General features: G+C 44.4%; 1 protein-coding gene and 1 long non-coding RNA gene across 3 annotated transcripts in view; one reads left to right on the top strand and one right to left on the bottom strand.

Moving 5' to 3' along the window:
- The window catches only part of ASTN2 (astrotactin 2), a 1,362,231-nt gene that overhangs the window by 826,743 nt on the left and 518,626 nt on the right, over positions 1–16,862 (top strand). The window contains exon 13 of one of the 2 annotated variants that reach the window (XM_030207206.1): positions 7,724–7,989. In XM_030207206.1, the coding sequence (XP_030063066.1) occupies positions 7,724–7,989 (266 nt within the window). Of the gene's footprint in view, positions 1–7,723; positions 7,990–16,862 lie in introns of those variants that run through there. The other variant, XM_030207207.1, reaches the window with a different exon arrangement.
- The window catches only part of LOC115472784, a 477,801-nt gene that overhangs the window by 78,346 nt on the left and 382,593 nt on the right, over positions 1–16,862 (bottom strand). The window lies entirely within an intron of this gene.

Genomic DNA, 16,862 nt, shown 5'->3' with positions numbered 1-16,862 from the left:
ATTTTCCTGCAATATTGGATCAAAATAAAAATGTCTAGAACCAAAATTAAGGCATTTTTGGCTAGACCTATTTCAACTACGACCAAGTGACCAAAAGATGCCCTAAATGTCCACTGGAGGGATGAAAGCATAACCCCCCCTTACTCCCCCAGTGGTCATGGACACCCTCTCAGCCCCCTAAGATAGTATATATCAGGCTCTATGACAGCTTCAGATATGAGGGCTATTCTTATTAGAGCAACAAGTAGATCCCAGGAGTAGCCTAGTGGTCAGTGCAGTGGACTGTAGAGAAGGGGACCAGACCCATATCCCACTCTAACTGTTACACTTACATAGTAACCATAGTAACATAGTAGATGACGGCAGATAAAGACCTGCATGGTCCATCCAGTCTGCCCATGACAAACTCATATGTGTATACCTTACCTTGAATTTGTACCTGTCCTTTTCAGGGCACAGACCATATAAGTCTGCCCAGCAGTATTTCCCGCCTCCCAACCACCAGTCCCGCCTCCCATCACCGGCTCTGGTACAGACCGTATAAGTCTGCCCTCCCCTATCCTCGCCTCCCAACCACCACCCCCTCTTCCCCCCCAACTGCTCCGCCAAAACACTGAATACCTATTGTACCTACATATAGGTGACAACTGTAGGTATAAGGGCTACTGTAGTGGTGTACAGTTGGGTACAATAGGTGTTTGGTGGGTTTTGGAGGGCTAACCATACAATATAAGGGAGTAATAGTGAGATGTGTACCTTAGACCTTAATGTGAAGTCCACAGCAGTGCACCTTAGGATGTCCTATTGCTCTGCTGGGATGTCTGTATGGCCAGTCTAGTAAGAGTGCTAGCTACCCATACATCCCAATGGCTTGTTTTTGTGCATTTTTCCCTTGAACATTCTCTTTTTTATTGTCCTAAAATATAGATGCATTGAGCATCGGCGATCCACCCCGGGTGGCAGCCGACCTAGGATTGTCACTGGATATACCTCTGGTCTTTTCAGCCTAAGCCATTTATGCACCTACCACACTTCCCCTCCTAAGATTTCAGTTTTAAAAGTCTTTCCGCTTGGGTGGTTGCAGAATGGCAGTACACCGCCCACAACACAGCTAATTGACTCCTGTGACCACCCACTGCCTTCAGTCCCTGCAACGCTGCCCCAAAGTACAATTACAGTCCATGTCAACTGGCTCCTCCAAACCTGGTGTGTTGGTCTCTCCAGCCTCTCCTTCCTCCAAGCACTCCATTAACTCTGCTTCTCTGCTAGGCTGTTGGTTGGAGACCTCCTCCCCCTCCCAGGTGGAAGGAATCTTGTACTGATTTCTAACCCAAGGGTATTGAGCTTTGTCATCCCTGCTCCCCCTTCTGGCCCTCGCCTGCCATAGCAGCTGCTCTTTACAGTCCTTTTCCCCCTCCCTTCCTCGTGGGGGCCATACCGGGTTTTGGGACCCACCGCCCCGATCCTTTCTCTCAGGGCCTTGTGGGGAATGTAGTCTGGCCCCATACCTCCTCCTGAGCTGCTTAGACCCTCCAACCTCCTTACACACACCCCCCCTTCAAATAATTGCGACTCCCTGCTTCCTCCAGGCTACTTGCTGGGGAGTTCGCAATTCGGGACAGGGCATCAGCGTTCCCGTGAAGCTTTCCCGCCCTATGCTGTATTTCAAAGGAAAAAGCTTGTAACACTAAATACCAGCGGGTGAGCCTGGCATTCTGCCCCTGCATTTGTTGGAGCCATTTCAGAGGTGCGTGGTCAGTAATCAAACAAAAGGATTGCCCTGCAGATAGTATTTCAGAGTTTCTATAGCCCACTTTATAGCCAAACACTCCTTCTCTATAACAGCGTAATGCTGCTCTGCCGGGTGCAGTTTCCTACTCAGAAAAAGGACAGGGTGCTCCTCCCCTTCAAACTCTTGGGATAACACAGCCCCCAAGCCCGTCTCTGAGACGTCTGTTTGTAACAGGAAGGGCTTCTCAAAATCTATTCCTTTTAAGACCGGTTCCTGACACAGGAGATCTTTCAACATTTGGAACTCCCCACGACCTGCTTCTGTCCACTTTAGGACATTAGGGCACCTTTTCCTCAGCATGTCAGAAAGGGTGCTTGACCTCTCCGCAAATCTAGGAATGAATCTGTGATAATATCCTATCAGCCCCAAAACCCCCCTCAATTGTTTTTTGGTGAGGGGCAGCAGAAAATCACGCACTCCCTGCACTTTATCCCTTAGGGGTTTGATAACTCCCCCTCCCACAATGTATCCCAAGTATTTTACCTCTTCACTAGCAAACACGCACTTCTTTGGGTTCACTATTAGGCCCGCTCGCCTGAGGGATTCTAGCACAGCTTTGACTTTGGGCAAATGGGACTCCCAATCTGAGCTAAAAATGACAATATCATCCATATACGCGGCAGCGTAGTCCGAATGCCACCTCAGCAACTGATCAGCCAATCGTTGGCAGCACGCTGCCGCCCCATTTAACCCAAATGGCATTCGTCTAAATTGGAATAACCCTATAGGGGTGCCAAAGGCTGTTTTGGGCTTAGCCTCTTCTGTCAGCGGCACTTGCCAATACCCTTTCGTAAGATCTACGGTAGTTAAATACTGAGCACGCCCCAGTTTGTCCAGTAAGTCATCTATCCGGGGCATGGGATAAGCATCAAACCGGGATATGGCATTCACCCTTCGGAAATCTATACAAAACCTCTGAGACCCATCACTCTTTGGTACCAACACCACTGGACTGGACCAGGGACTAACTGATTCCTCTATGATACCAAAGTCCATCATTTCCTGTACCTGCCTTATAATTTCCTTCTTCTTAAATTCGGGTGTTCTATGGGGCCTCTGCCTTACAATCCTACCAGGCTCGGTGATGATATCATGGGCCACCAAATGGGTTTCCCCAGGTAGGGGATTGATAACATCCTGAAACTCCTCTATCATTTCCCTTACCCGTTGCCTCTGCCCATGGGATAGAGACTCACCAATAACAGGTTTCCCCCCCCTCCTGTACATCACTTAGTTGAGGACCCAACTCCTCTTCAGGGACCGCCACAAACCCTTCTCTCTCTATCCACAGTTTCAATATATTTACATGGTAGGTCTGAATCCTACCTTTCGCATGCCTTACCCGATATGTCCATGGGCCTACTCTGGCTGTTACCACGCAGGGTCCCTTCCACTGAGAAGTAAACTTATGGGGGTCTGAGGCCACCATGACGAGCACTTTATCACCCACCTGAAATTTCCTTACTTTTGTGCCCCGGTCATAATACCCTTTCTGGCTCTCTTGGCTTTGCCCCAGGGTGTCCTGCGCAAATGCCATGACCCTCTGAATCCTTGCTCTTAACTCCCTCAGGTATGTACTAACCTCCCTGGGCTCTTCCTCTTTCTCTACCCATGCCTCCTGAATTATGTCCAGAATGCCCTGCGGCAATCGGCCAAAGACCAATTCAAAGGGGGATACCCCTAGGGATGCTTGAATATTCTCCCTACATGCATATAAAGCATAGGGTAACAACTGGTCCCAATCCTCATATTTCTCTTTCAAGCCTTTCGTCAGCATCTGCTTAAGGGTTTTATTAAATCGCTCTACCATCCCGCTTTTCTGGGGATGGTAGGCAGCGGTGGTAATGTGGCGTATGTTAAAAGCTTCCCACAGTTCTCTTAACTGTCTAGATTTGAAATTGGACCCCTGATCCGTAAGCATTTCTCGTGGAAATCCCACTTCACAGAAAAGCTTGACCAATTTGGTTGCTATACCCGTAGCTCGTATATTTCTCATTGGGAAGGCCCAGGAAAACCTAGTGGCTCTATCCATGACTACTAAAATGTATGCAAAACCCCTAGGTGTTCTGATGAGGGGTCCCACAATGTCCATAGCCATACTTCTCATAGGTTCCCCAATAATAGGCAATGGTACCATAGGTGCCCTGGGAGGGTATCGGTCCACCAACCGCTGACAGGAGGGGCAACTTTGGCAATAATTCTGGACTTCCCTATGTACACCAGGCCAATAAAAACGCTCCAGCACCTGTTTCAACGTACTCTGGGAGCCCTTATGCCTTGCCAAAGGATGATCATGGGCCCCTCTTAGAATAAGGCTCCTAAAGACCCTGGGAATTACCAGCTGGCCTCGCACCGGTCCCCCCACCGGATCCTGTATTTCCCGGTACAACAATCCCTCCACCACCCGAAACCGTGGAAACCCGCCTGAAGGCCCCCCTTCCACTTGTTCCCAGGCCCTTTTTAATACCGGGTCATCTCTCTGCTCCTGGCCAAAAGCGGGAAATCTCTCCACCACCTCTTGTGGCCTCCAGAGCATAGCCTCTCCTTCCCCCAACCTCCTTAGGGCCCTAGCCCGGCTATGCCTCTCCGACTTCCTCCCTTTACCCGGTTCTCCCATTATCTCCTCATGGAAAGGGAAGAGCTGCCCTACCGAATCCTCCCCCCTATCCTGTGACCCACCCCGAGCCTTCTGAGCCCGAGTAGTCACCCACCCTGTGACCCCTTTCAACCCCCATACAAACAGCTCCCACTCCCTCCCCAAAATGAGGTCAAAAGGCAGTTTTGGCAGGATCGCCACATTAAGCCACCCTCTCCCCAGAGGGCTCCCTAGTTGGATCCTGAACACAGGGTAGGCGGTTGAAGACCCATGTATGCACCTAATCTGAATCATTCCTACATACTGTCCACCCTCTTCCCCCATGGCGGTGCTCTGGATCTTATTCCACAAGACCCGGGACATCATCGACTGATTGGCCCCCGAGTCTAACAGGGCCTTAACTTTCACCCCTCCCACCTGAACCTCCAGTAAGAAGAAATCCTCGGGGTCTGTTCCCATATGTCCCGCAAACCCTAGTTTTTCCCTACACTCCTTCAGCATGTGGCCAGGCTTCCCACATCTAAAACACCTTCTTCCCCCTGAACTGGGACCCGGGTCCCTACGATCCTCCTCCCTCTTCCCACCAGTCCCCGTATTGGCATGAGTACTTCCACCTTGACCCATACCCTCTTGGCTACTAGGGAGGAAGGGGTTAGTAGGACGTCTTCCTGCCTCAAAATACAGTTCAGCTCCATGAATCACCCCTTCCAATGAGCGCACCCTTTGCTTAATGAGCCACTCGCGCACTGGGGTGGGTATGGCAAACAAAAACTGTTCCACTATAATCTCCTTCACCACCTGTTCTGCAGTCTTCTGTTGCGGCTCCAGCCATTTATAGGCTAAGTCTTTCAGTCTCTGGGCAAAAGCCCGGGGCCTCACTTCCCTCCCCATAGTAGTCTCCCTAAAAAGTCTTCTATAATGGTCTCTAGTAAGACCTAATCTATTTTTGATGGCCGCCACTTCCTGCTCATAATCCATGGAGCTGTCCGCAGGCATGGCCCGGTATGCAGCCAGAGCTTCCCCAGCTAGGCTTCCTGCCAGTCGAACAGTCCACTGTTCTTTCGGCCATTGCACTGCCCTTGCGATCCTCTCAAATGTAGCAATAAAGTCATCCACATCATCACCCTCCCCCATTCGTCCCAAAGAAAAGGGTCCAAACGGAGGAGTTCCTACCCCCAGGGGTAAACCGGCCACTGTACCCGGGGCTGCAACTTTATCCAACAGGCTCCCTATGGCTTGTATCTGACCTTGCACTGCCTGGAGCAGAGGTACATGCTGTTCCTTGGCGGCTTCCACCACTTGCTGGAAGGCCTGTTGAGCCCCCTCCTGCTGCTTCTGAAACTGCGCAGCCATCCAGTGAAGCATTTCTTTCTGCTCCATCCTGCCAGTCTGGAATACCCTGAAAAGAAAACCAAAAACACCAAGTGCGATACCACTTTTTTTTTTTTCTAATTACTAATTTGTACTGCTCTTCTCCCACCACTCCCCTTTTACACGACCCCGCCTGGGTTCCCTTGCATGACCTGTGTTCCCCCCTTAGCTTCACACTTCAATCCAGCATTGATCTCCCTTCAGGTACCTCTTACCTGGGGTAACCGCTGGTCTTCGCTTTGCTAAGGGTGGCCTTGGCCTTGTCAGCTTCACTCCGGCTGCTCTGTGGTAGCTTCAATCGAGTCCCATCTGCGGTGCCACTGTAATAACTGTAATCCCGGTAGCAAACCTTCAGGGGTGGTAGGCTCCCTTCAGCAGTCCACAAACAAAGTCCTTCCAGACAACACAGCTTTTAGTTCCAAACAGTTTATTTTCCCTCCATAAAATCTCAGTTCAAGGGGGTTAAAGTCCCATTCAGTTTCCAAAATAAAGCAACAAGAAAAAAACTTCCCTTTAAATACAAGTTCTCCCCCAGTTCAACAGCCTGGGTTTCAGTTTTAAAAGTCTTTCCGCTTGGGTGGTTGCAGAATGGCAGTACACCGCCCACAACACAGCTAATTGACTCCTGTGACCACCCACTGCCTTCAGTCCCTGCAACTCTGCCCCAAAGTACAATTATAGTCCATGTCAACTGGCTCCTCCAAACCTGGTGTGTTGGTCTCTCCAGCCTCTCCTTCCTCCAAGCACTCCATTAACTCTGCTAGGCTGTTGGTTGGAGACCTCCTCCCCCTCCCAGGTGGAAGGAATCTTGTACTGATTTCTAACCCAAGGGTATTGAGCTTTGTCATCCCTGCTCCCCCTTCTGGCCCTCGCCTGCCATAGCAGCTGCTCTTTCCAGTCCTTTTCCCCCTCCCTTCCTCGTGGGGGCCATACCGGGTTTTGGGACCTACCACCCCGATCCCTTCTCTCAGGGCCTTGTGGGGAATGTAGTCTGGCCCCATACCTCCTCCTGAGCTGCTTAGACCCTCCAACCTCCTTACAATATATGTTTATTTATTTATTTATTTATTTACCTATTACTGTTTGTCTTAATTCTAATTCCAGAATAAATTTAAAGGGAGGAAAAAAGACTTCAGACGCTCGATTAACCAGACTACATATTTTGTAGCCGGTATCGTGCTGCTCAGTGTTTACTTTGAAAATGAGGTTTTTTTTAATGTAAACTACCTGGCAAGCATCCTCATGAGTCTTCAAAAAACCTCTCTGAACTCAATGTTATTTTTACTTTTTTTTCAACTTTTTTTTTCACTTATCTTTTGCGTCTTGGACTAATGGGTGATGCTCAACTGCAAGCTCCTATTTCACAAAGTGCTTCATAAGGAGCAGACCTCACAGTCTTTTTCGCTCTGTCTCTCTCTTGTATTTTCGTTTTATGTTGTATTTCTAGTCTGCCTACAACTAAGCAGATCACAGATCAACATACATAATAAAAGAAACAATAAAACAGTAACATGCACTGAATTATAAATAGTCAAAATAAAACAGACAAAATCAGCCCCATGCATATTCTAACAAATATGTCTTTAGTAATTTACTGAATGGAACTCTACTACTACACAATCTCAAATGTTTATGTGTTTATGAGTTCTATATTGCTTAGGCAGTACTGAATGATTCCAGCATGCACCAGCCCTTATACTGGTGAAGTCACTGGAACAGTTTAGATTCTCTACTTCTATCTGCTGGTCATGAAGGGATATAACCCACTAGTATGGAATGGTCTAGCAGGATTCAAGGACAGGAAATTGACAGATATGAATAAATTTCTCCATATCTTTAAATAAGAGTTCATAAAATATTATCAAACAATTTTATATACAGAAATGAAATCTAATTTACATTAATTATTATTATTATTTTTTTTTTTTCCTCCCCTGTCTTCTCCTTCTCTTTCACAAAATCAGAAACAACTGAACTGGGGAACAAGAAAGAGCTGAAGTCTATGCCCTTTATCACCTATCTCTCAGGCCTGCTTACGGCTCAGATGCTGTCTGATGACCAGCTGATCTTGGGAGTTGAAATTCACTGTGAAGAGAAAGGTCGCTGCCCTTCAACATGCCACTTATGCCGGCGACCAGGCAAAGAACAACTTAGCCCCACCCCGGTGCTACTAGAGGTCAACAGGGTAGCTCCGCTATACAGCCTGATTCAGGACAACTACACAAAAGAGGTGACTAGCTGTACCATGAAAAATAGAACCATGTCTCTCTAAGTTTTCTCTACCTATATGTCTCCTTTCTTTGTTACTTCTTTGTTCTCTTTTCTTGCTGGCCATAGGGAGAACCTCCCTCCTTACCATTTCTTGATCCTCTTTCACATATCCCTCTCTTGCTTTTCTCATGCCTCCCCTTTGCCCATTTGTTTCTTTTCTTCTACTGAAGTCTTTTCTTCGTAGAGGACTGCTACACACATGTAGGATCTCTGTTTAACTTTGGTTCCTAAGAGAATGAAAAACTTCATTGCTTGTAATTTTTCTTATTGTCATGGCAGCAGAAGCTATGGATTTTCTTCCTAAGAGATGTTCTCCCCAAGGATCTTGAAAAGTACAGGAGAAGGAGGCATTTTTCAACAGGGCAGCAGTGTTAACTACTTGCCTAGGCTGGTAGACAGATTGTGCTAAACTCAAGACAGACAAACATTGACACAATTATAACTGAATTGTTGTAGTGATTTTTGGCCACCATGTGTGTGCTGAGGTAAATCTCTGGGAACACATATTCCTCCTAATTCTATAAAAAGCACTAAAAAACTGTGTGCTCAAATTTGGACGCATGACCAATTTGCATGTTCATTTTCATTGAATAATGAGCTAATTAGTGCCAATAATTGGCTTTTAACAAGCAATTATTGGCACTCATTAGATTCAATTAACATGTATGTGCACAAATTTAGGTGTGAGTCAGAAAATGGAGCATGGAATTGGGAGGGCCATAGGCAGATTGGGGGAGATCTGGGGCATGACTTATAGTTATGCATGTAATTATAGAATAAGGGAGCTCTGCGCCTAAATATAGGCACGGCATTTGCACCACATTTTGATTGGTACAAATGGCTGCACCTAAATTAATTAATTAATTAACTTATTTGGCTTTTCCTCACACTTTTTCAGTAGTAGCTCAAGGTGAGTTACATTTAGGTACATTGGGTATTATATAGACACGAACCCTGGGTTTAAGTACTATTCTATAAACTGAGCCTACCTTAGGTGCGGTTTAAAGAATACTGCTACCTACTTTTTTGATGCTGATTTTTTAGGTATCATTTATAGAATTTCTCCCCTGTGGCTTACCTCTACAGAGCACTGTATGAATTCTTTGACTAGCCTTGTTATTAGATCTGTTTCCTTTTTCTCTCTTTTGATAAAGCATTTAGGGCCTCTTTTACTAAGGTGCACTAGCATTTTTAGTGTGTACTAAACTTTAGATATGTCCATGACATCTCTAACATTTAGCACACTCTAAATAATAGTGCATGCTAAAACACTAGCATGCCTTAGTAAAAGACCCCCTTTACTAACTTCTTACCCTCATCATTTTCACCAAGTTGCATGAGACTAATACAGTGACTATGAACCCGTGCGCTAGCTCCGACCCCGGGCCACAAAGCATAGTTCAGTTCAGTTTCACATTCAGGGCAAATTTCACCTCACTCATCGTTCCCAGTTCACCTGAAGTCAAGCTTTGGAGTGGGCCAACGGTCCGGAATAGAAATTTGGGAGTTTGAGAGGCTATGCTTTATCCTCTAGAGCTGATTGGTTCCCTCAGTTCTCTCTCTTCCACAAACCAGGCACTACTCAGAAAAAAGTCTTAAACAATTCAAACTCTTTATTTGAACTCTTGCAACAGGCAAATGGCAACTGGAAAATTATCACTCCAAAAGGGAACTCCATTTTCCACTTCTTCCCCGAACTATATTTACAGGATACTTGCCACCTTATAATCGAAAGAGAAAAACGCCCATATTCTGACCTAAATTGGGAGATGGACGTATCTTTCTCTCGCGGGCTCCCAAATCGGTATAATCGAAAGCCGATTTTGGGCGTCTTCAACTGCACTCCGTCGCAGGAACGAATAAAGTTAACGGGGCGTGTCGGCGTGGCGAAAGCGGGACTGGGGCGTGGTTATCGGCCAAGGAGAGATGGGCGTCTTTAGCTGATAATTTTTAAAAAAGGCGTTTTTACAGCAATTTTGGGTCACTTTTTTTGGACCCTTTTTTTTCACGAACAAGTCCCAAAAAAGTGCCCCAACTGACCAGATGACCACTGGAGGGAATTGGGGATCACCTGCCCTGACTCCCCCAGTGGTCACTAACCCCCTCCCACCAAAAAAAAAACCACTTTACAAACTTTTTTTCCCAGCCTGTATGCCAGCCTCAAATTCCGTACCCACTTCCATGACAGCAGAATGTGTTCTATCCTCTGACAGCCTTTCCCTGGTTCTGATGTGGGTCTCGGGTGAGTGTGACACCTTTTCTGTTAAGGGCACTGCAGAGTCACATCAGCAATGCATTGTGGTGGGTGTAGGGTAGTGGGCTCCGTGATTCCACTAGCTTGTGTTAAATGCTCACGATGTTAGTAGTTGGTAGGCTATACTCCCATGGTGCTTTTCCCTCTGCTTACTGGGTCAGAGTGTGCCCTGTTTTGTTTCCGGTAGTCCATGAGGTAGTGGCCATTTGTGTTAGCCAGTTTTAGATCCTGTTCATGTGTTGGCCACGTTATAGCACTTAGTTCTTACCTTGAATGTTGCTGAAAGAGGGCATTGTACACCATTCTGCCAGCTCGGACCTACTGCTAATCTCAGTACCAGCAAGACTCGTTGCCAGTGGGGCACAACCTCTGATCTGCAGTTAACTGTGAGTAAACGTGCTTATTCAAATAAAGGACGTTTTCAGCGAGATTAGTCTTCAGGTGTCAACTGGTGTGCCAAGGTTATACAGCAGCAACAAGTGCACTTCAGGCAGGCAGACCCAGCCCCCCCCCCCCACCTGTAATACTTGTGGTGGTAAAGGGGAGGCCCCTGAAACCCACTGTACCCACATGTAGTTGCCCCCTTCACCCCTAAGAGCTATGGCAGTGTTGTACATTTGTCCCTTCCACAACCAAATGGCTTGGATTAGGATGTTTCTGAGCTGGACGTTTTTATTTTCCATTATCGCAAAAACAAACAAAAAAAAACGCCCAGCTCAGAAAGGACCAAATCCATGGCATTTGGTCCGTCCAAACCGTATTTTCTAAACAAAAGATGGACGCCCATTTTTTTCGAAAATATGGTCTGTCCCCCTTCTTCATGTACCCGTTTTCGGACATAGACGCCCATGGAGATGGGCGTTCGCGTTCGATTATGCCCCTCCACGTGTTATATTTACAGGTATTTATTTTATTTATTTATTTATTTTGTTGCATTTGTATCCCACATTCCCCCACCTATTTGTAGGCTCAATGTGGCTTACATAGATTTGTTGACATTGTCATATCAGGTTATCTGATACAGTTAGTAGTGTGTAGCGATCAGGAAGGGAAGAAGGGAGAGAGTGAATTGGATAGCTGTATAAGGTAAGCTTTCATAGTTGAGAGGGTTGGTGAGGTGAGTTAATGAGGTTGTGGGTGCTCATTGTAGGCCTTGTTGAAGAGGAATGTTTTCAGCAATTTTCGAAAGATAGATGTTTCATTGATTGCTTTCAAGTGGGTAATGCATTCCATAACTGCGTGCTCATGTACGAGAAGGTAGTGGCATGCATCAGTTTGTACTTCAGTCCTTTGCGGCTGGGGTAGTGCAGGTTAAGAAATTTGCGAGATGATCTTGTGGCGTTTCTGGGCGGTAGGTCTACGAGGTTTAGCATGTAGATTGGGGCGTCTGCATGAATGATTTTATGAACAATTTTACAGATCTTGAACGCAATGCGTTCCTTCAGTGGAAGCCAGTGAAGTTTCTCTCTTAGTGGTTTTGCACTTTCATATTTAGGTTTTCCAAATATGAGTCCTGTCCATGCCTATCCAGTAGAGAGATATTATCTCCAAAGGCTGGACTTCTCTTACTTTTGCGGGCTCAGACCTCCCCCAATCTGACCCTCCTCCGGCGGTGACCCCACCTTTGGTCCACCCTGGTTCTGGAATGAACTCTTCTTGGCTCCGGACTCCTGCTCCCAGGCTGGGCCCTCTTCTACCCCCCCCCCCCCCCCCATAGCACACTATCTCCCAGTTGCCACTTATTGGAGCCGCAACCTGCCTCGCACAGCCAGTTGATCTCTCCAATTTTTAGGACTCCTATAATTTTCCTCCTTCTGGTCAATGGCAGGGGATGAACAGACAACTCAGACCTGCCCGGTCCAGCATTTACCATAGCTAAATGATAGCTTTGTGGAGCGAAACACATGCTCCACTGAGCATGTGTGAGTGCCTTCCCGCCCACCGTGAGAACGCAGTGTCCTCAGTTCTTCTTTTTTCACATGAGACGGTGTTTTTCTTATCATCTTCTCACATCACTCGGTCTTAGAGAGCTAATTTTGTGCCTTCCAGCTATTTCTTTTTTTGACCCTTTAATTCCATCTTTTTCTTCCTTTATTTTCCTTAGTTTTATTGCCCAGTTTCAAGTTTTGTTTGTTTTTCCGTAGTCATCAGGCCGCTTTTAGGCCTTGACATTGGCCAGGTCTGTCTCCTTACACATTATGTTAGCGCTATGTCCATACTCTATCCTCTAAGACAGCACAAACTCTCTGTCCTCACACTATTCCACTGCACTGTCACCAATGATATTTTACTCTGACTCATATTTTATTTTTTTGTTAGTTACTACAAGTGGATTCTCAAGTAAAAGTCAAGAGGTACACATATTTATACATATTTTTGTGACCTTGTTTTTTTTTAATTCTGTTTCCTCTCTGTAGGTGTAAATATACCTTTCATTATTTGGACTTAAAAGAATGGTGACTATTTTTTTATATGTTATATAAGTCAACAGTATATATACATACATACATACACATGATATATTTTATGTTCATATTCCACTCTCATTATTGATCTGGATTACTGTGTCAAAGTTTCTTAATCTTAAGGGTTTTTTTAAAATTTTTGTAGTTTTTTAACCGTGGTTACCTTTATTTACTTAATGTAAAATTGTTTAATATTTTCACTTAATTTGATTTTCACAAATGTTCTTATTTATAGTACATAAGTACATAAGTAATGCCATACTGGGAAAAGGTCCATCGAGCCCAGCATCCTGTCCCCGACAGCGGCCAGTCCAGGTCAAGGGCACCTGGCAAGCTACCCAAACGTACAAACATTTTATACAAGTTATTCCCGAAATTGTGGATTTTTCCCAAGTCTATTTAGTAGAGGTCTATGGACTTGTTCTTTAGGAAACCGTCCAACCCCTTTTTAAACTCTGCCAAGCTAACCGCCTTCACTACGTTCTCCGGTAACAAATTCCAGAGTTTAATTATGCGTTGGGTGAAGAAATATTTTCTCCTATTTGTTTTAAATTTACTACATGTATTTATTTATGCTTTTACGTTAGACTCCTGACACAGGCCCCTTTGGCCGAAACACAGGTGTGTTGAGTCTCGTCTGATTTACAGTAAACCATTAGACCATCTAAAGCATTGTCTGCCTACTTTTAAGTCATCTTCGCTATGGTGTTGTACCATTCAGAGGATTCCAGGTACTTTTCCTTGGACAAGTCTTATGGGATTCCCTCTGAACTCTCCCCTTCACCTGAAAGGAGAAAGTCTTCTCCAGAGAGCCTTTCATTTCCATCTTTTGTAAACATAAAGCTGTATTTCTCTGTTTATTTCTCTGTTTATTACACTCCTCTCACCTACCAACACCCATTCTGTTAGAATATCAATGAAATGCTTTGATGTCTCCATGCATACCCCCACCCTCCCACTCTGTCAGACAGTCAAAGTAATGCTTTGATGTTTCTCTCATATATACTATCTGCTACCTTATTTGCTTATTTCCGATCTGAGGAAGAAGGGCAACCTTCGAAAGCTAATCAAGAAATGTATTAAGTTATGTCCAATAAAAAAGGTATCATCTTATTTTCTTTTCCATGTTTTATTTTGTTTGATTTCTATTGATAACCTTTAAGAGTGGACTAACACGGCTACCACACCTCTCCTCTTTTGTAAAGGAAATAGCTGATGCCATTACATTTCTTTGGAAGTGGAGGATGAGCCCAGGGCCAAGATGCTCGAGGTCCTGTACTACACAACTCCTCCTAAAGAGGCTTTGACTGCACCTCTCCATGAAGTACTCAAGGAAGTCCTCGTCAGGAACTGTGAGTCCCCTCTATCGGTCCCTGTCATGCCCAAGAAGATTGACACCCAGTATCGACTCCACAGTGTGCCTGGTTTTGATAGGTTTCAGTTGTATCAGAATTCCATGGTGATGGAATCCACTCTCAAAAGAGCCAGGAGTTCCAGGGACTTTTACTTGGTGCCCCCATGCTGAGAAGCTAGAACCCTGGATTACTTTGGGTGGAAGATATACCAGTCTTCAATGCTCATTTCCCGTATACAATCTTACCAGCTCTTCACGAGCATCTACTTGCGAAACTCAGTGCGACAGCTTTCGGACTTGGTTGAAATGCTCCCTGTGGAGTGGTCTGAGCCTTTTCACTAGTTGGTCAAGCAGCAGAAGGCGTGTTGAAAGTTCTTGGCCAGGGTCACTTATGACATTTCTGATGTGGCATCCAGGATCTCTGCTCATAAGTGCTGCCATACTGGGAAAGACCAAAGGTCCATCAAGCCCAGCATCCTGTTTCCAACAGTGGCCAATCCAGGTCACAAATACCTGGCAAGATCCCAAAAAAGTACAAAACATTCTATACTGCTTATCCCAGAAATAGTGGATTTTCCCCAACTTCATGTAATAATGGTCTATGGACTTTTCCTTTAGGAAGCTGTTCAAACCTTTTTTAAACTCCGCTAAGCCAACCACCTTTACCACATTCTCTGGCTATGAATTCCAGAGTTTAATTACATGTTGAGTGAAGAAAAATTTTCTCTGATTAGTTTTAAATTTACTACATTGTAGCTTCATCGCATGCCCCCTTGTCCTAGTATTTTTGGAAAGCGTAAACAGACGCTTCACATCTACCCGTTCAACTCCATTCTGACTTGCTGCTTTATGACACTTGACCAAAGCTTATATACTAAATACTACTATCAATGCTTTTGATTATGTGACATCTTATTAGTTTTCCATGTAGACTCTTTAAGCCAGAATCTTATCCAATTAAATACTGCATTGTCATAAAATTCCTCATGGCTCTATGATAACTATCTGGTACATAATACAGAAAAAAACAGTGGCTGTCTGGATCACTAGCAATTTACAAACTGTGCATTTGTCTCCTTTGATAAATGGCCAACAAATCAAGACAGTTTGCTCCTTCAAATACCTGGATATAATTATTGACCAATAGCTCTCTTTCAAGGAACAGATTGCTTCTTTGGCAAGTATTTCCTTCTTTTTACAGTTTCATACAGTACAACTGCTTTTCGATAGAACTTCCCAGATGACATTTCTTTATGTGCATTTGTAACCCGTTCTGGGCATTATCAGTAGAGTGGGTTAAATAAATGAATAAATAAAATAAAAATTACTGTAATGTTGTTTATTCTGGATTACCAACTTCAACACTCCATCTCCAAACAGTACAAAATATGAACCTGCGAACATTAGCAAGGGCAAAGCATTCAGATCATAAACCACCATTGTTTATGCATTACTATTGGTAACCCATCCTATTTAGTATTGAATTTAAGATTCTTACTCTCACATTCAAGGATCTTCTCTGTGCTCCCCTTCATATCTTGCTGCTCTCTCCATACCTTATGTACCATCTAGACTATTACATTCCTTTAATGATTGTCACCTGCATATTCCATCACCACAGAATACCAGACTAGACTCAACTTGAAGTAGTACATTTTACTTTATTGTGCCCTCACTGGAATATCCTCGCCACTCAGATCCATCTTGAACTTTCTTATCTGAGATTCCAGTCAGCCCTAAGACATTCAGAGACTGGATTACTCACTGTGGCTCGGTATTTAGAATCCACTGACCTATACTGTTATTATTTTTTGTTTTATTTTATTCTGTTTTTATTCATTATTAAAAATAATGGGCTTCTTTTACAAAGCGGTGCTACCGATTAGTGTGCACTGAATGTGAAGAAGCCCTTGAGAATTGAATGAGCTTCTTTGCATTCAGCACACTGTCAGTAGCACTACTTTGTATAAGGATCCCCAAATTTTTTCTTCTCTCTCTCTCTCCTGTTTTGGTAGTGTTGTGTGAATGGTTATTGTCCTATCATACTTTGGCATTCCTTTCTAACTTTTGCAAATTTTTATAATCCTCCATGTGATGTCCACAGTAAAGTCAGTATGGGAAATGATAATAAACCGTTAATCATTTCTTGATATCCTCAGCACTGTCTAGATGTACATAAGAAATAGTCCTTATTTAATGGAGCTGACAATCTAGTCAAGACACACAGACAAAATAAAACAGAGCCATCAGGAACTGTATGTATTATAGAATCATGGTTAAAGCTAACAAAACTATGATGAGACAGAGCCATCAAAGCCTTGTTAGGTGGGTTTTTAGGTTGCATTTGAATATGCCCAGAGAAGAAACATCTCCATGCCAAAATGCCAAGCTCCAAACCAATGAAAGATTTGTCTTACAGAATACACTTATATTTAGTAGCACATATAAGTGTATTCTGTAAGACAAATTGGTTTGGAGCTGAGCATTGTGGCATGGAGGTATAGGAGCCCCCTTCGTTGAGAGAAGCTATCGATACTGTCAATATTCAGAGAAGAAATATGGCATACCACCTGGAGAAGGCTAGTTTAGGCATACAGGGTGCAGCAAGGGGGGAATTTCAGAGGAAGGAATTAGTGATAGGAGACACAGGTACAGAATTACATGGAGAATTATAGGGAGGAATACATTAGATGAAAGAATGAGGGGCTATCTTTCTTAACATTAATTGAAATCCAAAACAGGTCATGTGTTTTTTTTCT

The sequence above is a fragment of the Microcaecilia unicolor genome, chromosome 6 (genome assembly GCF_901765095.1).
Source record: "Microcaecilia unicolor chromosome 6, aMicUni1.1, whole genome shotgun sequence".
Lineage (NCBI taxonomy): Eukaryota > Metazoa > Chordata > Amphibia > Gymnophiona > Siphonopidae > Microcaecilia > Microcaecilia unicolor.
The sequence above is the reverse complement of the archived record's forward strand: the minus strand, read 5'-3'. Positions and strand labels throughout refer to the sequence as shown.